We start from the raw sequence: 24014 nt of genomic DNA on the forward strand, positions 1-24014 counted from the left end.
ACTTACTAGCATAAGTCTTCCTGGTGGCAGATTTGTGTGAAGAAAGGATGATTTCACGCACCGGCTGAGAAATATGTGGAAGCCTGGCTAAGGTTGGAAGTGGAGCAACCAAGCCATGAAGTTGAGAGACTGAAGGGATCGGTGCAGCCCACCCGACTGATGGACCAAGAGGTCTGGCACTGGGTCCAGATTCCAAGGCTGCTCCAGCAGGTGATGATGCAGGAATGGGAACCAACTTTGTCGAGGCCAGTAAGGGGCAATAAGGATCATCCTGGATCCCAATGTGGTCGCCTTCTGAATTAGTTGGGAAATTAGGGGAAAAGGTGGGAATGCATACAGAAGACCCCGGGGCCAATCGTGAACTAGAGCATCTCTGAGGGAGTGGCCGGGAAGGGGGAAGAGAGTGAAGAAATTGTCGCACTTGCTGTTAAGAGGAGTTGCGAAAAGGTCGCAGCAAGGTTGACCCCATCTGCGGAAAATTTTGTCCGCTACTGACTGATTGAGAGACCACTCGTGAGGCATCAGAATAGCTCTGCTTAGCCTGTCCGCTATGACTTTGGACTTCCCGGGGATGTGCGTTGCTATCAGAAACCGTTGAGAGGAGATCGCCCACTGCCAGAGTCTGAGTGCTTCTCGACATAAGGGATAGGACTTGTTTCCGCCCTGCTTGTTGATGTACCACACTACAGACATATTGTCTGTTTGAATAGTCCCGGTGGGTAGAGAGTCCTGAAAAGCTTGCAACGCTAAAAGCACCGCTCTCATCTCCAAGACATTTATGTGCAGGTGGTACTCTAGAGGTTGCCTAGTGGCCTGGACAGTCCTGCCCTGAAAATGCCCCCCACCCAACTGATCAGAGAGGCATCCGTGGTCACTGTGGCAACAGGAGGAGGAAGAACAAATGGTCTGCCCTGGAGAAATAGAGGGGAGACCATCCACCAAGCCAGGTGGTCTTTGCATGATTGAGTGATTATTATCTCGTGAGACATCGGCAGTTGCTGAAAGGACCATTGGGTAAAAAGCATCCACTGAAGAATCCGCATGTGAAAATGAGCCAGGGGAACTAATATGATTGCTGCTGCCATGAGACCCAACGTTTTTAGTACAAATCTGGCCTGAATCCTCTTGCACTGCAGTAAGACCTGCACATGCCGGCGAATGTCTAACACTCTGTCTAGAGGAAGTTTTGCGGACAGATCTTTTGTATTTAATCTTACGCCTATAAAGGTTATAGACTGACAAGGCGACAATGCAGATTTTTCGAAATTTATTGAGATACCTAGTTCAGAGCAAGTTTGGATGGTATAATCCCTGGCTCACAGTAACTGATGCCTGGTGGAAGCAGTAAGGAGCCAGTCGTCTAGATATGGAAACACCTGGAATCCTCGCCGTCTCAGGTGAGCCGTAACCACTGCCATGCATTTGGTGAACACTCTGATAGCTGTGGTGAGACCAAAGGGCAGGGCTCTGAATTGATAGTGACTGGCTCCCAGCCGGAAGTGGAGAAACCTTCTGGAGCGCCTGCCCATTTTGATATGGTAGTACGCATCCTGAAAATCTATGGAGCTCATCCAATTGTCCTGACCCAAAAAGGGACTGAAGCGTGACAATCCGGAACTTCGTTCTTTGAACAGATTTGTTTAACCTGCTGATATCCAAAATGGGTCTCCAGTCCCCTGTCTTTTTTGGTACCAAAAAGAACTTGGAGTAAATTCCGCATCCTTGCTGGTCTGCTGGGACTTGCTGGATGGCCCTTTTTTTTTAGCAGTTTTGAAATTTCTGGCACTGTTTGTTCCCTTAGTCCGGGTGGGACATCTGGAAAGGACTTGGTTGTTTGTACAGGGGTGTGGACAAAGGGAATTTTGTAACCCTCGGATATGATGGACCGTACCCATTTGTCTTGTGTGAGGAGTTGCCAGGCTTCTGGGTACAGTGACAATCTTCCCCGACTGCCTCCGAAGGTGGACAGTTGGGCAGCCCCTCAGGGATGCCGAAAGGGTTTGCCAGAGAAAGATTCTCTGCTACCCTGATTTTGCGGACCCCCTCTGCCTCTCGGGCAGTATCTATTATTGTTCCCTCCCCTGCCCTTGGAGGGAAACTCGCCACGTGTGTCAGGCACGACTCCCTGGGGTTTCCGAAACCACATTTTCCCACTCTTCTGACCTTTAGGGTATGGTCTAGAGGGAGTAGAAAAACGGACTCCCACGGCAGAGAGAGTCTTGCCTTCCTGCTCACACCTGGTAAGGGTATGCTTCACCTGTACTCCAAACAGAGCCAAATCATCAAAGGGGGTATTGGTGAAGGATGCCTTACAGGGGTCAGCAAAGTTACATAACCGCATCCAGGCATGTCTTCTCAAAGCCACGCCTGTACCTGTGGCCCTACTCACCCCATCGGCTGCATAAGAAATGAGCCACATGGAGGAGTTGACGATTGAGTTAAGGGTCACCAGCTGGGAGTTAATCTTATCTTGAGCCCCCACAGCTGATGGATCCTGAAGGGTATCACCCAGTTCCTTGAGAAGATCCCTTTGAAGGCGGGTGAAGTGGCACAGATAATTCAGTGACCGCATGGAAAAGGTCACTGAGGAAAACATCCGCTTCCCATACCTGTCCATTGTCTTAGACTCTTTATTAGGAGGATGGGCAGGCACCGAAGGGTCAGCCAACTACTACTTCGTGGCTGCTGACACCACCATGGCATCAATGGGGACACCTTTTGTCAAACATTGTTTGTTGGGTGGGGCTGTAATGAACTCAGTGGGCCTACGGGGAGTTGGTTCCACTGTGTCCGGGATTGACCACGCCCTTCGAGCCACTACTTCCATGAGTGGGTTGAAAGGTAGAGACACCCAAGAGGTGGAAGGGTGAGAACCAAACGCGTCCAGGTATACCGACTCGTCCTCGGAAGGGTTAAGGGCAGTCCAGTTCCCCCTCTGCTTAAGGATCTCTAGGATGTCTGAAAAGGAGACATCCTCAGAGGGGGATCTTGAGGACCCTTCCGAATCCTCCAAGTCAGTATCAGACATGACTGACTCGGGGGAATCGACATGTTTCCTCTTACATTTTCTCTTCCGAGGGGTTCCTCTGAAAGATCAGGGGAGACCTCGGAACAGGAAGATATGCCCAATGGGGCGACCTGGAGCGTCTGTTCTCCACGCTTGGGGTCAGGAGGGTGGGCAGAGACCGATGCAGGCACCATGGGGGGAGGTGCCGAAGGGGCCGATCGAGGAGCCACCTCAGGGGTCAGCATGCTCCTCATGACCTCGAAGGCGCCCCTATCAGGCAGAGCAGAAGGTCCCCGCTCCGAGGAGATGTGAACCCCTCATGGCACCGAGAGGGACGGATGCGAGGCCGATGTTGGGGCCGAGCTCACCTGCGCCGAAGCCCCGAGAGGGAGAACGGGGTCGGACAAGGGTCCGATGCCACTCGCCCCCTCGGAGCCGACGAGGGAGTCCCGATGCCCAGATCCCTCCAAGGAAGGAACCAATGAAGAGATCGGAGCCGACGAAGGAGCCGAAAGGTGTGGTATTGGCTCCGACATTTCCAAGATTCGAGCCCCTACCAGCTCCGGCTCCGAATGCAAAGGGGGAGTCGGAGGAGGAATTGCTGAAGACACCAGGACAGCCACAGTCTGTTGAGAAGGGCTGGTTAACATTTGGGCCAGGGCCTGCGATGTAAGGAGTCTACTGACCACCCTCTCCAAGTCATGATCATATAGCCTGGAGGACCGAGAGGAGTGGGACCTATGGCTTCATTCAGATTGAAGCAATGGTGACCTCGGAGCCAAACGAACCAATTCTAGGGAAGGGGACCTAGAACGTTTTTGGCTCAAAGATGGTTCCGACACTAAAGTCGAAGCCGATTGAGGTCTAGAGATGTCGGCTCCCACCAGAACCGAAGAGGAGAAAGATGCTCCGCCCGGCGACGGCTACGAACTTGGAGCCGACGGTTTGGCGGGCTTAGAGGATTTCCCCGACTGAGTCTTCACTGGGATCCCTCTGGCTTAAGTAAGCCTCTCAAAATAAGCTTGTTCCTACGCTCCTGCAGGACTCTCGGGCTGAGGGCATGACAGACCGAGCAGGAGTCCTGCAGGTGTAGGGAACCCGAGCAATACACACAAGAAGTATGACTGTCTGTCAAAGACATCTTCTGACAGCACGAGTCACACTTCTTGAAGCCTGAAACTTTAGTATCCTTAGACATACTGTCAAGGGGATACTAAAGAAAGAAAAATTAAACTAGTGCTTAAACAAGGCACACAGAAACACTCACACACCCGCACTAGTTAAGTTAACAATAATAACTACAACACTATCACACACTTAATAACAACAACAACTATCCTTAATAAAAATATACAAATACTATAAGGCTAAACACTACTCCTATAAAGTACTAAAGGGGTGGGGTTAGCCACTAAAGAGAAGAAACAAGGGGGGAGGACTCTAACAAAAAACGAGTTTCCTAGGTGGGATAAACTAGGGGATACACAGTCTAACTACACTAAAAGGGAAGACAATCTAAATATACTAAAAATACAAGGTAAATTTCTAGCTAATAATACAAAAAAACGGAATAATACGACCTGAGCCAGTAAAATCGCAACCTCGTAGCTGAAGCGACAAACGAGATCGGGGTATCTAGCGCCAAGCACTGTGGGATATGGGGAGGCCTCGAGCCAGTAAATAGCTCTCGAGCTTTAGTAGATGGCCGAGTCGGAGCCGAGGATCGGCTCCGAACCCAACCAGCAAGAATGAAGGCGAGATAGACAACTTAACATTTATTGTTATCACATAAGTGTTGCGTGGTGAGTTCCAGACTTCCCTTTTAAAAACAGGGATATCTATGGACTACTTAAAAATTGATGGGATCAAGCCTTCTCTTACACTTGCAGAGTAGCAAGGAAATAGCTAGGGACACAATCTCTGACTCTTGAGGATGTTTTGTTTCCCACTGTTTGATTTTTATTGGATGATCTTAGTACTCAGTACATTCTGTACATATACAGGCTTTAAGAGATTGTGGGATATTTAGTGGTATGTATTATTTCAAGAGTGAAAGTTAGATGAATGTAATTAATTCAACTAGCACAGGACATCCATCTGAGTTGCTTAAGCATATTTAATGTCTGGTGACTACCTACTGGATGTACTGTAAATTTCTTTGTTTTGTAATAAATAGATTCTAGGTTGTGAAAAAATGTTTAGCTACAATAATGATAGATACCATTCCACATAACAGTTCTGGCAGGAACTGAGAACTTGCTAATGTTTTCCTAGAGAATGAGGATAGGCAGTTTTTTATGTGATACAGGACTCCCAGTCTTTTTTGAATTGCATTGCTAACATTGTACTGTTAACATGTTAAGAAAAGGCTAGTTATTATCTACCTATTCTCACACCTAGATATTTGTGGTGTTGGACTGTCTGGTTGTTAATAAAATATGTGCAGGAGTAAGTTCAGTACTGTTTAGTCTAAAAAGATCACAAGTTTAGTTTTCTTTTCATTCACTTTTAGTTTTGATTCATAAAGCCAAGACATCAATGCATTGGCTGCTCGCCACATAGTAGAGTCATTTGGTTAGGAGCATTACCAGCTATAGCGCCATCATCAGCATAGTGAAATCGCTTCAATCTATTTGTATGATGGCATGTGCTATTTGTAAAAATAAAAAAAATAGTAGAAGTCCTATGACGCTGCCCTTAGGAACACTAATAATGTTTTAGATTCCTTAGGATGTTGAAGAGTTCCAGGACATTGCATGGTTTCTGTTTTGTAAATAACTTATAAACTAGTAAAGGATAACATTTGAGTAGGCTATTGAATATAGCCTTTGCAAGAGTAAGGTATTACTAAATATATCAAATGCTTTTGAGACGTCAATGAAAAGCGTAGCCAAACCTTTGTCAGACTGACTTGTTAGCTAATTTCTTAACTCTACAAGGACCATTTGACCACTATGGCCAGGGCAGAAGTCATGTTGAAGGGTGATTACTTTGTTCTGAAGGGTAAGATAGTGTAGCAGTATAGAGTATGCACAACTCTTTCTAACACTTTACGTGGAGATAAGAATAGAACATGGTCAATAGTTTTCAATTTTATTCTGGTTTCCACTTTCAAAAAGTAAAATAAATTTTGACTCCTTCCAAATGGATGAGACCAAGCTTTCTCTGAAACTACTGTCAACAACTATTAAGAATATAGACACTACAGATGGATATTCAGTGACTGGAGGTCTATGTGACTTTGCCATTTTCAGTAATTTCTTACTCTACTCCACTACAACTGGTCTGATAGAGAAATGAGATGTAGCAGAACTGTATTCATGGGCAGAGGAGGTAAAATATTGTCACCTGTAGCTGAGATCTTGTCAATGACTGAAATTACATGATTTACAGAATTCACTGGCAATCTCTTAATCATTAGAGGGGTAGAGTCAGTAGTATTTCTGCTTCCCATCAGTTTTTGATGGCATTCCAAAAAGATTAATGGTTAATTCCAGCCCTTTTCTGCAATATCTTTGTTCAAGTAGACACACTTGTTGTGGACAACTGTTCCTAAGTTCTTTATAATAAAATAATAAAAGTGAATTGTTAGCCATCCCATATGACTTTCAGAACATGTTTGTTTGTTTGTTTTCATAAGGCATTTGATTGATTTATTTAACCAGAAGAGACAGAGATTTTTTTTTTCTTTTATTCTGAAAATTCAAGGAGCAATGTATTTTTCTAGGGTTGCTTTAAGTGCATGGTTAAAATAAAGGCAAAAGCAAGATCAGTGTAGACTCTTGCAGCTGTGCATCCACCATCTTGATGGCTGACAGGTCAAGAAAGACCTGTTAAAGCGGTGACATGCTATAGTTTCTGATGACTATAGTTTTAGGTGATGATGTAGGGGATTATTTCTCCAGGTTATGAAGATAGTGAAATGATTACTGAGATCATTAGGTAGAATGTAGTGTATAGGGTACTTTGTTAAAATCCAGCCAACGATGTGCCCAAGTGTTGATTTTGGGTTAGTTCTGGTAAAGTAATAAATAAGTTATGAATAGTGTAGTCCTCGTGTAGAATGATTGGGAATAAAATTGTTGAAACCAGAGTATGTAAAGTCTCCAAACAAAACTAACTCAGAGAAATTATTTCTAAGATATGACTCAAGTGTAATAGGTTCCAAGTCTGGAATACCTGGTTTTAACCACATTACAAACATCGCTAGTACATCTGATTTGTATTGTCGTATCTACTGTTTGTAAATATGCAGTTCTATTACATACACTTCATTTACATGTTATCTCATTGATACATTTTTAATATGTGTGGGATAAAATAGTGTTTTACTTTGAGGGGGGTAAGGACCAGACTTTATTTTTATATCGCCAACGTATTACAGAAGTAAAAGAAATGTTAGGGTCTGAGTGTTATATTCCTTAAAGAAAGGCATGTATATATATATATATATATATATATATAGGTTCATAGGTTCTTACTAGGCTATCTGCCCTAGGGCATTTATAAGCCTAGCCAGAGTGTGTTTGGCTTTCGCCACCCATTTTAAATTAATTTTGCTATGCCCTTTTTTGAGGTTAGTATACTGTGCCTCTGTCTAACAGTGACACAGAAGTGATAACCGGGGTAAACCTACGATCTCGCATCCACTCATCAAGATTCCTCTTGAAGAGAGTCAGTGAGGGACTCTGCCTAACCTGGACTGGGATTTTATTCCAGAGTGAAGCGAGACTCTAGGTTATGAATCTGTCCCTCCAGCATGTCTTATTTATTTCAGTGCTGAGGTTCAAGTCTCTCGAGCGCGTAGCTCGATGGGATTTGGATTTTCTGAGGTGCAGCATGTCCATTAATTCCGGGTTGGACACGGCTTTATACATCAGGCACAGATCGCCAATGAGCAGGTGGTATGCCACTGAGTAGAGCTGGAGTTTCTTTAACCGGGCAGCATATGGCATCTGTTTGAGCCCGTTGATCCTCTTGGTGAGGTACTTTTGGGGTCTTTCCAGTTGCTGCAGGTGTCTGGTAAGGTACATCCCAAAAGGGGCACTGTACTCAATTATGGGCCTGATGAGGGATGAGTAAAGAGGCACGATGACCTCCCCTGATCTAGATGTGAATCCCTTCATGATTAGGTGGGCTATATAAAATGTTTTTCTAACCACTTTGGCCACGTGGTTGTCAAATGAGAGATTGCTATCAACTTGGGTCCCCAGGTCCCTAATTACTTCTTCTGTACTTAATGGATTACCACCTAAGTGGTAATTTGTGGGCACTTTGTTTTTGCCAAAGGGGATGACTATACACATTTTGACATTTAGCTTGAGGCCATGGCTCTGTCACCAGTTGTCTGTTTCTATGAGGCCCTTTTGGAGGATGCTTGTGTCGGCTGGAGAGTCGATTATGGCGTCCAGTTTGCAGTCATCTGCGAACTTGGTCAGCCACAGTCCTTCCGTGTTGGCCTGTACCTCTGAGAAATATATACCGAACAAGAGAGGTCCCAGGACTGAGCCTTGTGGGATGCCACTTGTAACTGGTTTGGAGTCTGACATGGCTCCAGCAATTCTAACCAAACCATGTGGGTTCTGTCCTTGATCCAGTTTGCAACCCATCTAGTGACATAGGGGACTATATTTAAGCTGGTGAACTTATCTATAATGCCCGAGTGGGGTATTGTATCGAAGGCTTTTGCGAGGTCCAGGTAGGCTGTATGGACCACCTTCCCCTCGTCAATGGCCTTGGTGACTGTTTCAAAGAAATCTACCAGGTTTAAGAGGCAGGATCTGCCCTTAACAAAGCCAAACTGGATAGGATCCAGTGTCTGTAGGTCCCCAATATCTTTATTTATGAGGTCCATGATGATCCTTTCCATAGCTTTGCAGACCAAGCTAGTCAGGCTTATGGGGCGATAGTTTCCAGGATCCGTTGAGGCACCACCTTTGTGGAGAGGGACCACTGTTGCTGTACGCCACTCTTTGGGTACATATCCTGTAGTAAGGCTGAGATTGAACAGTAGTTTTATGTTTGGGTTTAGCTCTTCTTGGAGTTCATGTAGGACGCAGCCCGGGACACCGTCTGGTCCCATTGATGCTGTGTTTTTTGCTTTGGAGAGGGCAGCTCTTAACTGAGCATCTGAGATGTCAGGGGGGCAGCACTCTGCTGGGATAGATATTTGCCCTTTTGGTGGGGGGGGGGCAGAAGTTTGCACTGAACCTGTCATCTAGGATGTTGGCAATGTCTGTGCGTTCGCTGTATTTTTTGTCATTTTGGACTAATTCTGAGCATATCTGGGAATTCCCACCCAGGTTCCTAACATAACTAAAGAAAGCCTTGTGATTATCCTTAGTGTCCTGTGCAATTTTTCTCTCGAAGCTGGCCTTAGACGATTTTATGAGTGCCCGTAGTTTTTGCTAATACTGATCAGAGATGCCTTCCCTTTTTGGGATTTTGCTCTATCATGTAGTAGCTTCCTCCTTCTATTGTATAGTTTGTTTATGGCTGGGGTCCACCAGACAGGACGTCTGCCTTTGGAGGATTGGGTCTTGGTTTTATTTGGGATTGCATGATCCATGCATTCCTGAAGGTGTTCATAGAATGCATTTATAAAGGATTCTGCGGTCTGGGCCATATTTTCCACAGGCCCGGGGGCTTTGAAGGATTCCACCTTCATTTTGAGGAGTGTGAAATTTGCTTTAGAGAAGTTTTTCACTGTGGTTTTCTGGGCAGGGGGTGGGGTCGGGATGTGAATAACCAGTGGGATTAGTTTATGGTTTGATCTTACCAGTGAGGGATACACTTCTGGTCTGGAGTATAGAGTCCCCATGTTGGTGATGATCAGGTCCTGTATGTTTTCCCCTCTTGTGGGAGTGGTAACAAGTTGTTCCATAGCATTTGAGTTTATAAATTCTAGGAACCTTTGGGCTAGGGTGTTGGAGCTAGAGTAATGCTCCCAGTCTATGTTTGGGTAGTTGAAGTCACCCAATATAATGGTGTTTGGAGAGACCTTCATATTTTCCAGTGTTCTCAGGAAGGCCGAGTGGGGTTTCTGGGTTTGGGAGGGTGGTTTGTAACAGGCTATAAACTGGAAGGCAGTTTTACCCACTGTTAGTTGCACATGGATAGTCTCTGATGCTTCGTGCTGTGCCACCAACCTGGAGGTGTGGGTATCTTTGACGAACATTGATACTCCCCCTCCTTTTGTGGTTCGGTCCAAGTTTTGGGGCCGAAAAGCATGGTATGAGGTATAACCTGGTAGTGCTGGGGTGCTCTCGGGAGCCTTGAACCAGGTTTCTGTTACTGCACAGATATCGATGTTCTCCATGCTAATGAGAGTTTCGAGTGCATGCATCTTGAGGTTTAGACTTCTGGCGTTGAGTAGCATTACTCTTAGTTTCTTATCCCTTGTGATACCTATGGAGGTGGGTTTATCTTTTGAGCCTTGCCTAAAAAAGGCACTATGGGGGTAGCAAGAGCCTTTGCCAATATCCGAAAGCCCAGGGGTGACAGGTGTAAGCCGTCCCTAGCGAAGCATCATGGCTTGTCGAGCATGTCATCCCAGGCTGACAGGCATTGGATCCCCTTTGAATGACACCAATACTTAAGCCAATTGTTGAAATTGATCATCTTGTCTTCATATTGTGGCATCATTCTTGGTGAGGGTAAGATGCTACTCAAGGTCAGGGTCATACCGGCCTGGGCTACATGCTCAGAGAGCTCCTCTATGTCTCTTTTCATGTAGTCCAGGGAGGTACGTCTCAGGTCATTCACACCAGCATGGACAATGACTGAGTCATATTTGTACTTGTCTTAGAGTGACCTGAGTGCTTGTGTTATGTGGCGGATCCTAGTGCCCGACAGGCAGCTAACCGTGACCTTCTCCTTGTTCAGCCTGGTGAGCGGGATGTCAGTATGCCTGACGATAGAGTCACCTATTACAAGTGTATCAGGTGTGTTGTTTAGCCTTAAGGGCTTTGACTGTTCGGCACACTGGCTTTGTGAGCTATGTGTTGCACGTGTTTTGTTTTGGGGTAGCAGTTGCTTGGGTGTCTGCTTTGGAGGTCTCTGCTGCTTAGGCAAATTTTTATTTAGAGCCTCCGAGTATGTTTTTGTGTGTTTATGTGTTTGGTTTGCTGTCGTGGTAGGTCTATGTGAGACTGGAATTGTAGTGAGTGTAGTTTCCTTCTCCTCCTGACTGGTTACGCCAGTACTGAGTTGAGAGAGCTTAGCCTCCAGTTTGGCTATATGGTTGCATCTCTCACATGTGTTGGAATTTGTTGGGAGGAGGAGAGGGTTGTCTGTGTACATGAGGCAGTTGTAACATTGCCTCAAGATTCCCAGATTCACCAGCTGAACCGGAGAGGAGATTGACAACTGACCTTTGGACATGCTAGAATAGTATTGGGAATTCCTTTATAATTGAAAAAAGGGCCAATGGGGAACAAGGTACACAAGGGGAGTTTGTGAGGGTGTAGTGCTTTTAATTTTTAGTGCTGACTTATATAATTGCTTTAGTGAGCAAGTGCCAGGTAACTTAAATGCAATGTGTTACAGGTAACTTAAATGCAAAAACAACAAACAGTAACTTTCTTTCAAGTGAAACAAGGAAATAAGTCCAGTAAGCAATGCAGATATCACTAGGGATCCACAGAAGCACTGAAAAGCCGTGTTTTAGGTGGAATTAGCCTTTCAGGGAAATAACAAGCAAACAAACAACAAGCATACAAACAAAGCTAGATTCGGCAGGCCTGGATCTAGTTTATGCTACAGCAAACAAGGTGTACCAATTTCAGTAAGAAACAGTTCAAATATGCAGGCACTATAAGCCTTTAACCAGAAATTCCCAGCTCAGAAGGGCAGAGTCCAGCCTCTCCTCCCACAAGAGTGCAGACCACAAACCTTCTTAATGTAAAATAACTGTCCTGAAGCCCAAGTGCTTAAACCAGAACTAATACACTTTTAGAATAACAGACACTGAGCCCTCAATCAGCAGTTCCCAACTTAAAAGGATGTAAGCTACCTGTCCTGCCACCACAGTGCAGGCCACAAACCTTCCTAATGTAAAACAACTGGTCTGAAGCCCAAGTGCTTAATCCAAAAGACTTAGAATCATAGCTACACTTTAATCAAGTTACTACCAAGCATTAATAAATACAATTGAATACTTTAAAGAATGCCTGGATTAGTGCTCAAGTTATACAAACAAAGCTAGATTCAGCAGGCCTGGATCTAGTCTATGCTACAGCAAACAAGGTGTACCAATTTCAGTAAGAAGCAGTTCAAATATGCAGGCACTATAAGCCTTTGACCAGAAATTCCCAGCTCAGAGGGGCAGAGTCCAGCCTCTCCTCCCACAAGAGTGCAGACCTCGAGCCCTCTTAATGTAAAATAACTGGCCTGAAGCCCAAGTGCTTAAATCAGAATTAATACACTTTAAGAGTAACAGACACTGAGCCCTCAATCAGCAGTTCCCAACTTAGAAGGATGTAAGCTACCTGTTCTGCCACTACAGTGCAGACCACAAACCTTCTTAATGTAAAACAACTGGTCTGAAGCCCAAGTGCTTAAACTAAAAGGCTTAGAATGAGTTATACCAAGCAGTAATAAATACAACTGAGTACTTTTAAGATGACGCAAAAGCAAAATAAAGTAGGAAGAAACACAAGTACAGTAAAAGCAGATAACATATATATATGTGTGTGTGTGTGTATATATATGTGTGTGTGTATATTATGGCAACTTTATCATTTTATCTATTTCTACAAAACATTACTGTAACAATGGCAGACTGATGTATCAATATTTTATGTTTCTTTACTAAGCTTATTAGGTAACATGCACCCTATGTATGCCTATCTGTCAGTAAAGAATTCTTCTCCCCAGGCCTCCACTGAAAATGGGCTACCTACCATCTAGATGAACGATATATTAATCAAAATAAAAATAAATGAAAAAATAAACACATCTGCAGGACGTATATCGGCGTGGTTACAAACAAAGAACATTTTAAGTGGCTTCCACTAGCAAATTGAGTAAACGTGAGATTTCACTTTACGTGGTACTGAGTTTGTTATTTACAAAAAGAAGAAACATTTAAACAAAATCGTGTAAAAACCTGGGTACCACCATCACCGGTTTTAAGAAAACTTGATATCCATTTGAAAGTGCTCAACAAAAAATGTATTTTTACTTTGTTTACTTCATGAATTTGAACAACTACATCTGTACATCTGACAAAATTTTATAACGGGCCCTTTACCCAGAATAAATTTTGCAAAGCGCAGTTCCCTGATAATACAAGGAAAGATCCCTTTACATATGCCGATACTACAACAAAATATTCTTTTAAATACTTCCTATCAGAGACAAACGCACACAGATAAAGTCTTGGCAGAAGAATACCGACACCGTTCCTATGATAGAGTCTACCTGAAACCCTATGCGACAAATGCCAAGTGTGCCCCTTGCAGCAATTACAACTACAACATCTGGTTTGGCAAATAATAACATCACCACATAACGGGATTTTCTTCGTTTTCAATTTCGCTGTGATGCCGCAACAAAACACGTAAGGGGGTCGTAGTAGACATGACTAATAGTCTAAACATAACCAATATTATTCCCTGGTGTGCTTCTTAAAATGACCAACATTATATAACAACAATTTTGTTTTTCTTACCTGTATCCGTGGGTCTACTTCTTCTTCCTCTGGATGGAGTTCGGTCTCTTCCGAATGATTCCTTTTAGTCAGACCGTCCATTTTAATGCAAATGCACCCTAATAATCTGCTAGGTATAATACTTCAGATGCCTTATATGTTATTCTAGTTATTCTACCATAGGTCAGGGAGGAGTGGCAACCTCCTGGTTGTGTGGAATATGTGTTTTCCGACTCAGTTTATTATCCCCGTCTTGTTTCTTCACCATTTAGGCTTGCACAATGAGTGAAGCTGTTGATGAACTGCCAACCCACCACTCGGAGTCATTCTTTGTCAAGATTAAAACACAACACCCTGTGAGTGGTACATGGTTTGATAAAGATTATAGAATGAGGGAAATGGAAAATGAAAAGGTTGGTGGCCGACAGTAAGAAGACAACAGAACCAAGCAGGAATGTAACGGCGTCTCCCACCAGATATCCGCGCTACGGTGCCCGCCCCTTTTGCTGTCAAGTATACTACCAGTGATTTTTTCTTCACCCTCCTTTTCTGCACAGCACTTCGTTAAAGAGCCGTTTGAATGAATATTTAGTAGTTTATGAGCTCGCGACGGCTGTTTAAGCTTAGAAGAGTCATAGGTAAACAACTGCAAAGAACACCATGTGTAACTTAAAAATCTTCACAGCAGCTACCCAAGTGTATTTAATAACGAAACAATACGTACTACATAATGTTGTTAAACTCGGAGGCAATATGCTTTCGTACTTATATATGCAAGGAAAATGAAAGTTACATACACATAAAGCACCCAAATCAAGACTCTGGACTTTTTAGTTTCACTTCTGAGTCTGAGAGAGGTAATAAATGTAAATAAATAAAAATCAGTACATTGGATATTATTGTATATTAAAACCGAAATCTTTCCAGCTGCGTACAATGATGGGCGAAACGAACACTACAAAAAAAGGCCATCTGTTTTGAGAATTTCATTTTTTTCAGTTTCGAGTTAAAGGCACGTTCTGTGCATTTACACTCTGCACATGCTATACAAAGGCTAAGCATAACAGACTCGTATGTTCATTTCACAGCCTCAGATGTGAAATTGCTTACCTGTAATATATAATATGTAATATGTATGTGTGTGTGTGTGTGTGTGTGTGTGTGTGTGTGTGTGTGTGTGTGTGTGTTAGAAATACAACAGTCTCTTGGACGTAGACCAACCAACAATGTTAGGCACACAAATGAAGGCTGCAGTACAGAAACAAACAGAATTACTCAGTAGGTTAAAGGGGAGGGGGGTGTCAGCCAGGACCAAAATCCTTTCAATACTTAGTACAAAGCCCAATATTTACTTTATTGCACTTTACTAATAGGGTTACTAGTACTCGGCAAGGCCAACTCACAGTGAAGAAAACATGGATTAAAGGAGTCATAAAATAAAGTAAAAAAGAGAGAGAGTCTAGTTCATATCACTGTGAGGAATACAGAAAAGTGTTGGAAAAGCAACAAATTAAACTGTAACTATTACAGCACACAGGCCAATTTAGAGAAGAATACTCTATAAGTGTCCAGAGATAAAGGGGAATAAAAGGGACTAACAAAAATATTGTTAAATTTTCACATATTTATTCTGTGAAGTTCAGTGCAATAAGTAAAAAAAAGTGTGTTGAGTACTGCAGGAAAAAATAAATTAAGAAACTATAACAAAAACATGTTCCTAGAAATAATGTTGTTTGAAAAGTATTATCTTTATCCTTAGTGGGAAAAAAAGTGTCACTAAAAAGGTCACAATGAGAATTACATTGATTTTTGGTTACACTGGCAGGCAACATGGGAGGATTGTTTAAGGATATAAAGAATGACAAATCAAAAGTCAGTGCAGTCTGGTAGCTCATAATCACTAAAGTGCAGGACATTTTAGTAGAGGTGAGCAGCCTTACTCAATACCTCATCTACAGACCAAAGTGCATGGATCATGGAAATGTAAGATAATGACAGAGGCTGAATAGAGCCATACCATCTGACATCACAGATTCTGGTCACTGTCTGTGGAGGGTTACATATTCTCCATGTGCCTGCAGGATGTTACTTTTTAAACAGGGGTATTTGCTATAGGTAAGTTTACTCCCAATCTTTTTTTTTCTCTTGGGCTGAGAACAAGATCACTTTGACATATCCATTTCTGTAATGAGGTGAAGTGTTTCCTTGATCTTATCTAGAAAATTAGTATGATGATTTACTGGACAATCATTTGTGTACAAGATCAGTTAATAGTGGTAGATATGTAACACTAAGTAGCTACTGGCAAGGGAGTAGGATTACACTGGCATGTTTTTATATTTCACCTAAAACTGCTATAATGGAGCTTAAGAAAATTCTGGGAAAAATAATCATCTTTCAGCAGGGAATTACTTATAGGTGGAGACTGGAATTTGATTTGCAGCAGCGAGGACATATCTGGGAGGCCCAGAAGGGAAAATATAACAAAACAGGGTAGATTTTTAAAGAAATTTATGAAAATATTTGGCATGGAAGATGTGAATTCAGTAGTAGGAGTTTGGAGTGAATTTACATATTATTCCCTAAGATACAAAATCTGGGCTAGGCATAGACATAACTTACATTTCACAGGAACATGTGCATTTAATTGAAAGGTTTGATACTCATCCAATAACTATTTCAGATCACTCGCCAATAACAACTAAAATAAAAATGCAGGGTAATGAAAGAAAAACAAGATACTGACCCTTTCCCATCCATCTGTTGAAAAGAGAGGAATTTAAGGAATGGGTAGTGGAAATTATTCTGGAGTTATTAGAGAAGATAGAAATTTCTTCTGAAAATATAGCTAAGGAGTGGGATAAAATTAAAGTGGTGTTTAAAAATATGGTTGAAATAAAAGAAAGAGAGATATAGTTAAGAAGTAACAAGAATTATTTAGAGGGACTGACAAAGGTTAAATTGTTGCAGAATAGGGGGATTCTCATGGAACAAGATGAGGAGCAATTACAGAATGCTAAACAGGAAATAGGAGGTTACTGCAATAATATGCATGAGTTTAGAAAGACTGCTGTTAAGCAACTGTTTTTGATAATAACTCCAGAGCCTAAAATCTTTTAACATAATGACGCAGGCAACAAAAAATTGAAAGGATCGTTGCCATGCTTAGGTTGCCTATAACTAGGAAGATAACAAGAGCTCCTGTAGAGGTACTAGAAATGTTTTGGAAATGTTATGAAAATCTGTATAAAGCAGAGAAATATGGAAATCAAGAAAAGGCACAAATGGAAATTTTATGGAAGAATTAAATATGCCAAGGTTAGAGGTACATGGGGCTCAATTACTAACAGTCAGGATAAGAGGAGATGAGATAAAAATGGTGATGTACAATCAATCTACAGGAAAGTCCCCAGGAATAGATGTTATTCCTGTGGAAGTTTGGAAGCTAGGAGGGGGAAAAACTGATAAAGATCTGAAAGGTTTTGTGTAACAGTATTTTAAGAAGAGGAGAAGCACCAACATCCTGGAAGAAAGCGGTGGTGGCTGTAATACCTAACAATGGTAAAGACCCATCAGATTCAGCTTTTTATAAGCCCATTTCAATTCTAAACTATTGTTATAAAGTGTTTATGACTATAATGGCTAAAAGAATGGCAAAGGTGATGCCAAAATTGATAGACATGGACCAATGTGGTTTTGTGAAGCAGCGGTAAGCATTTGACAGCATTAACAGAACAATGATGATCCAGAGGGAAGAAGAATTCAAGAAAATGCCACTGTTGTTTGGTGGGTCTTGATGCAGAGAAAGTATTTAACAGAGTAAGCTGGGATTTTATGACCCGGGCAATGGAAGCATTTGCATTCCCTGATAAAATTATTAGGTTAATTAGGAGGATATATGAAGGATTGGAGGCAAAATTTAAAGTGGGTGGTTTCCTCTCTGATAATTTCTGTTTGAGCAGAGGAACCAGGCAGGGGTGTCCTCTTTCCCTGTTTGTTATTTGCATTATATTTGGAACCACTGGCAAAGAAAATGAACTCAGAAATTCAAGGGTATAATTGTTATGGTAATGAAGAAAAGTTGTCTTTAATTCCAGATGATATTATTTTATACCTGATTAAACCAGAAAAGGACATTTTAGTGTTGTGGAATATTTTGAGACAGTTTCAACTCTTTTTGGGATACAAAATTAATGAAGCTAAAACAAAGGCAATAGTGGTAAATTATGTACCCACAAATGAACTGGTTCAGCAATATCGATATTTATGGGGGCATGGTAAAATGAAGTACTTAGGGGTATGGATTAAAATTATTCTGTTTTGGCAGCTAAGGATACATGGGAAGAGATTAAACAAATGATAATAAAAAAAACCCTGAGAAACTGGAAGCTCTGTTTTATGAATATGGATAGCAAGGTACAAGCATTTAAAATGTTTTTAGTCCCTTTAGCTTTGTACACAAGTCAGGCATATTCTTATCAACCAGAGAAGTTATGAATAGCAATTAATAAAGAGCTGAATGATTTTATCTGGGAGGGGAAGACGGCAAGTGTCAAGTGGGATAAGCTGATTCTTCCAGTAGTTTAGGATTACTTGATTTGAAGGGGTATTTCAGAGCTACACAGTTTAGGCTCCTATACATAGCACAAGCAGAAAGCTATAGTTCAAAGTGGAAAGGGATGGTGATGAAACAAGGGGGAAGGTCAAGAAACAAGGGGAGACTGGGACTTTGGATGCAGATCCTTAAGGTGAATAACCTTAAGGAGAATAACAATAACTATACAGAATATTATATTCATAAAGTAGCAATGTATTTGTATTGATGGACAGATACCAGCGTTCTTGCAGTAAAGTCAGATATAGAAAAGAGGAATCAGAGAAAGAGCACAAGTGCTATTAAAATGATTAGCAAACAGTATTACTGATAGTAACAGCACTGCTTAAGCATCATATTATTCCATACATTACCATTTTGTGAAACAAAAACAGTAATAAATTGTTTAATGAAACAGTACCTAGAGTGCAAGTAAATCATTCCGAAACAATGATTATAGCCTTAGGTAGTTAACATTATTCTCTTGGAATGTATAATGAAGCATACAATACTAAATAATGGGTAACTGCTAATATTCCTGTTTGCTTTTTTCTCCTAGGCTGAAAAGCAAAAGAGAAGAAATGTAATGCATGCAACTGTAGTGCATACAAGCATGTGTGAGCATATGTTTATTTTAGTCTATGTGTGTGCGTATGTGCGTATGTGTGTGTGTGTGTGTGTGTACGTTTCTGTCTACATGTCAGTGAATGCATGCATGAAAGCAGAACTGACTGTGTGTGTGTGTGTGTGCGTGTGTGTGTGTGTGTGTGTGTGTGTGTGTGTGTGTGTGTGTGTGTGTGTGTGTGTGTGTGTGTGTGTGTGTGTATCTGTGTGTGTGTGTGTACGTTTCTGTCTACATGTCAGTGAATGCATGCATGAAAGCAGAACTGACTGTGTGTGTGTGTGTGTGTGTGTGTGTGTGTGTGTGTGTGTGTGTGTGTGTGTGTGTGTGTGTGTGTGTGTGTGTGTGTGTGTGTGTGTGTGTGTGTGTGTGTGTGTGTGTGTGTGTGGGTGCATGCACATGCGTGTGTGTGTGTATGAGAGACAGAGCGAGAGAGAGAGAGAGAGAGATGAGTGAAGAATGGCAGCAATCCCAGACAGCAGCAGCAGCATCAATTGTTAAGAGGTTGGCGTATCACTTGACTGTGCCTGTCAACCTCTCGCACAATAAATGTGGACAGAGCCACAAATAATAGGGACAGATTTTAAATATTGCTCTTATAAACTTAGAAAGTGGCTTGAATAAGCACTGAAAACCCTGTTTCCATTTCCAACATCCTAACTTTGTGAAGTTGGGTGCCATTGTTTCCCATCACCCCTAGATGGGACCGTTTCAATGCAGAGAAACAAGCTCAGGGCTTTCATTGATTTTGCATTATGGTGAGTTGTATTTATTATGATTTACTTTTATGTGCATGCAATGGCCGGTCTCTGGAAAATTGTCTTACATGAAACTGGTTCTTGGTGCAAAAAAGGTTGGAGACCACTGCATTAAAGAATTTCCTTCTAAACTGAATAGGATATGACTCAATCAGGATTAATGACACTGCAGATCCCTACAGATGAATCCCTTTTGTTTCACAGAAAACATTCTAACTAGGGTTATTTGCAGCTATAGGTCTGGAACCAAAGTCAATCTTTTATATCATGGTAGCCAAGGGCATAGGCTTGCTTGAGTCCCACTTGGTCTGCAATATCATTTAAAGGAGAGCCACGCCCAAAAACTGAAAAAAAAAACATGTTTTTCAGCCAGTCTTTCCTGCATTGCTAATGCCTCTGCGTCAAAGTAAATGGTTAATATTATTTTCTAATGTGTTATACCTCAAAATGATCTGAAGGAGGCTGCCATGGCTAGCATTATTTTGTTTCACAGTCAATGCCTTCGCCTTCCCGATGTCATGTTAGAGGGACAGACAGAAATCCTTATGATGATGGGATCATTTACTGTAGTTTTCTCTCTCATCAGTTGACAACGTTGCTGTGACTGTTTACTTTTCACTGTCAGCATCAATCCACATTTTTAATTACTTTGCTTCCTTTGATTTTCATTAGTGGCCATGTCTGTTGCAGCATTTTAAGGAATGTTTGAATGACAGGCTCAAAAATGTAGCTGAGTTAATTGTCCTTTTCAAAGTAACAACTGTAGTTCAGTGTTCAAGTGTGAGGAAATCTGAACCTTCTGATTTATAGGTGTTACTTGGGCTGAGATATTTTGTGTTGCATTCACAGTTTTAAATATTGTAGCTAGAATTAAAGTCTTTGATGTTAAACTTCTTCTCCAACTCCAGAAGAAACATGCACTTTTACAGAAATTAAAGTGTAGAAAAAATGCAAAATCAAATAGTGACAGAAAGTAAGACGAGTTAGATGAACATATCTGCTTTCTTTCTTTGTGGCAGTGAGTTTTATTAAATATTTGCATCTGAAAACCAAGCATAAAAGGCCTGCCTTTGTTCAGACTCCAGGTTATACTATTTATCTGAGGTGTGATGCTGGCAATCTGTAACTGATAAGGAACATTTGAATGTCATTGTTTAAGAGCCATTATTTTCTTAATGGCTCGGTTGTTGGGATAAGTGACCTAACTTAATTACTGTGCCACTCTTAGTAGCCTTTGTGATATAACATGCAGGAAAGAAAGGCAAACATAATTATTAAATTATGTTTTTCTGTATTTAAGGTGTTTAGTGTTGGATTACATGGAAGGAAAAATACTTTTTGGAAAGAAAAACTTAACTTTTGGGTGGAGTTCTCCTTTAAGTGATCCCGGCTTCTCTCAGATTCAGTTATTGTAGTAGCAATGCTGCAGGAATGCAAATAAATCATCTCCCTCAAGGTCTTTAGCCAACTTGACAGCACAAATATTAAAATAATAACATACATTCTTTAGATAAATAAAGAAAGAAGAAAAAAAGGGAAGAAGATATGTCTGCTTCACTAACAAAAGTGTTTAATTTAAGCATTTTTCTTCCCGAGAAAGATGTACAGTTCAGCCCATAGCTCACCTCTTTCCTTGTCCTGCTTGATCACATTTTGTAAGACAAAAACAAAAAACAGAAGGCTGCCCGAACGCAACTACTTTATTAACTACAGTGGTGCGCTTTCGTCTGGTATTGCCGGCCTTCATCAGACATGTTTAAAAGGTCATATGACTTAATAAATACACAGTGTCACCACCATGTGATTCATTCCATTTTAAAAAGATACATAATTAAAGTACAGTTTTGCCATTCTATGCAAACTAGCTTCGCCTACATCTTCCTATTCAACTCATTACCACAGCAAATATTAACATTTATTATATTACATTTTAGAATAAAAATGAATAAATGTAAAATAAACAAAAATGAATTCAAAATAAAATAAAATACATATTCTTCTGTTATAAGCCTTCATATTTAAAATATTAGAAATTGAAATTATCCCATTAAGGCTGGGAAAAACTACCACATTAAGGTAAGTTTGGCAGCAAAGTTCTCGTTGCTTGAACACAATATTCCAAGGACCTCCTCTAGGATTCTCTTTTACATGTTCTAACACAATAAACCTAAATTCATGATTCATATATTCATTTATATGTTTAAAAAGAGCATTGGTGGACTTAGATCTTTGGATCTCATATAAATATGTTCATAAACACGCTGTTTCAATTTACGTTCTGTTTTCCCAACATAAAAGGCAGGACATAAGGTGCACTTTACAGCATAAACCACCCCCTTGGTATAGCAACTATACCGGCCTGAAATTACAACCCATTTCTCACCTAAAATAATGTTATTATATTCAAAGATATAGCTACAGTGATTACACATGCCACATTTTTCCATATTCCCTGGATATATATCCTTCAATAATGTTAAATTATTGCACCAATCTTTTAAATTCCTGTTCCTTCTATAAATTATTTTAGGACATGGCCCTAATTTTGCATAAACTTCTTTGTCACTTACTATGAATTCCCAGTTCTTTTTTATTATGTCCAATATATCTTTAATATCCACAGAAAAAGCGGTAATAAAAGCAATAGCTTCCAATCTATTGCAGTTAACCAATTCACCAGTATAAAATCCGCAATGACACTATATTCTCTGACGCAGATAAAACATGTAGTATGATATTACAACGGAAAAAATGTAAGCTAGAGAGGGACTGACTTGATTATATGAATGGGAAAGTTTATCCCAGGCCTCCTAAAGGGCAACAAAGATTGGTGTACAACCAAGTTTCAACTGTTAAACAGTATAATGATCAGAAGCCGATAACAGAATCTTTTGCTGCAATCAACAGCCCTGTTCAGATTAGGGTTTTCCATGATGTTCGGAGAGAATCTGCAAAAAGACTGTGAATTCCAACAGTGCTTACACGGATGCTGTACATACTCAGAGATGGCAATAGAGGCCATATTTTTTCGAATGCGAGGTCCCATCAGAATTGGTAGGGTCTGTTCATAATGAAAATTCATACGTGCTTGTTAAAAATACTACAGTACAGGAGATTTCAATGTTTATAATTATAGCAGCTTTTACATTACTAGAACACATGCAGATTTATTTAGTAAGGGGCTAACTGTTGTCCTTACTAGAAGAAGTGATATCACAAAAGTTGTTACTGATTTGAAATTATTTACTAAGAAACTTAATTTAGCTGCTATGTTTGATGGATCAATGGATCAAATAGATAAGGGCCAAAAATATGTGAAAATACTAAGTACTTTTAACCCTGACTTATTACCCAGCCTTAAAACATTTGAACAAGTATGTGAGATGGCTATAAGGTATTTATTATCACAGCATGCCCAGTGTTCTGCCCCCAATTTAATACCAGTTCAATGGCAATTGATGGATGAGATCAAGGCGATGGGTGGTCTTAGTTTTATGCAGCCCGGTAAAGGCAGGGGTTTAATACTTATGGATGAGGTGGATTATAACCAGTGCATGCTGCAAATTTTATATGATAACACCTATGTGGAAGCCTCCATAAATGAGATTAACATTTCTTATAAGAAGATTGATTATTTTCTTCACAATATGTTAACTCAAGGGCAGATTACACCAGCAGAATTTAACTTTATGGATAACAATACACCTAAATTGCCTATGATTTTCGGTGTGACTAAAATCCACAAAGATCTGTTAAATCTGCCTTTATGCCCTATTGTGGATGTAGGCAATTCAAAGACTTATTATATTGCAAAATGTATTGATTCTCAGTTAAAACATTATCTGTCAAACATTGTTTATTTATGACGGGACTCCTGGGATTTTTTTATCCAAGTGTAACCTGTCCGGTCCTTTTTCAGATTGAATTTTTTTAACTATAGATGTCAAAGGCCTCTTTACATGCATTCCACATGACATTGGAATTGAATGGGTTACAAATTTTTTTACAGATTATTTGGCTATTGGACAGGATAAAATTAATGTGTTGTCTCATTTATTAGAACTGGTGCCGTGTAACAACTTTATTTACTATGTAAGTCATTATTTTAAGCAATTAAAAGGGGTAACCATGGGTTCCCCTTGTGGGCCTTTATATTCTAATGTGGTGATGGCAATGTGGGAACATCATTTTATATGTAATAGTCCCTTCTTTGGTCAATAAAACTATATATTAAATTTTTAGATGATTTGTTCATTGCATGGACTGGCTCAAAAGATGAGATACTACTGTTCATGGATTATATCAATGGTACAACTGAATTTTACATTTCTCTTTTCAAGTTGGAAATGATAGTATTGCATATCTTGATGTTTTGCTATTTA

At 40.8% G+C, this 24014-nt stretch overlaps 1 protein-coding gene across 1 annotated transcript in view; it reads right to left on the reverse strand.

Annotated features, from left to right (window-relative positions):
- The window catches only part of SH3BP5 (SH3 domain binding protein 5), a 1951634-nt gene extending 1937486 nt beyond the window's left edge, over positions 1 to 14148 (reverse strand). The window contains exon 1 of the mRNA XM_044064003.1: positions 13680 to 14148. Within this exon, the coding sequence (XP_043919938.1) occupies positions 13680 to 13760 (81 nt within the window). The 5' untranslated portion in view covers positions 13761 to 14148. The remainder of the gene's footprint in view (positions 1 to 13679) is intronic.
- Positions 14149 to 24014: the final 9866 nt, after the last annotated feature.

The sequence above is a fragment of the Protopterus annectens genome, chromosome 2.part2 (assembly GCF_019279795.1).
Source record: "Protopterus annectens isolate FY-2018-M chromosome 2.part2, PAN1.0, whole genome shotgun sequence".
Taxonomy (NCBI): domain Eukaryota; kingdom Metazoa; phylum Chordata; order Ceratodontiformes; family Protopteridae; genus Protopterus; species Protopterus annectens.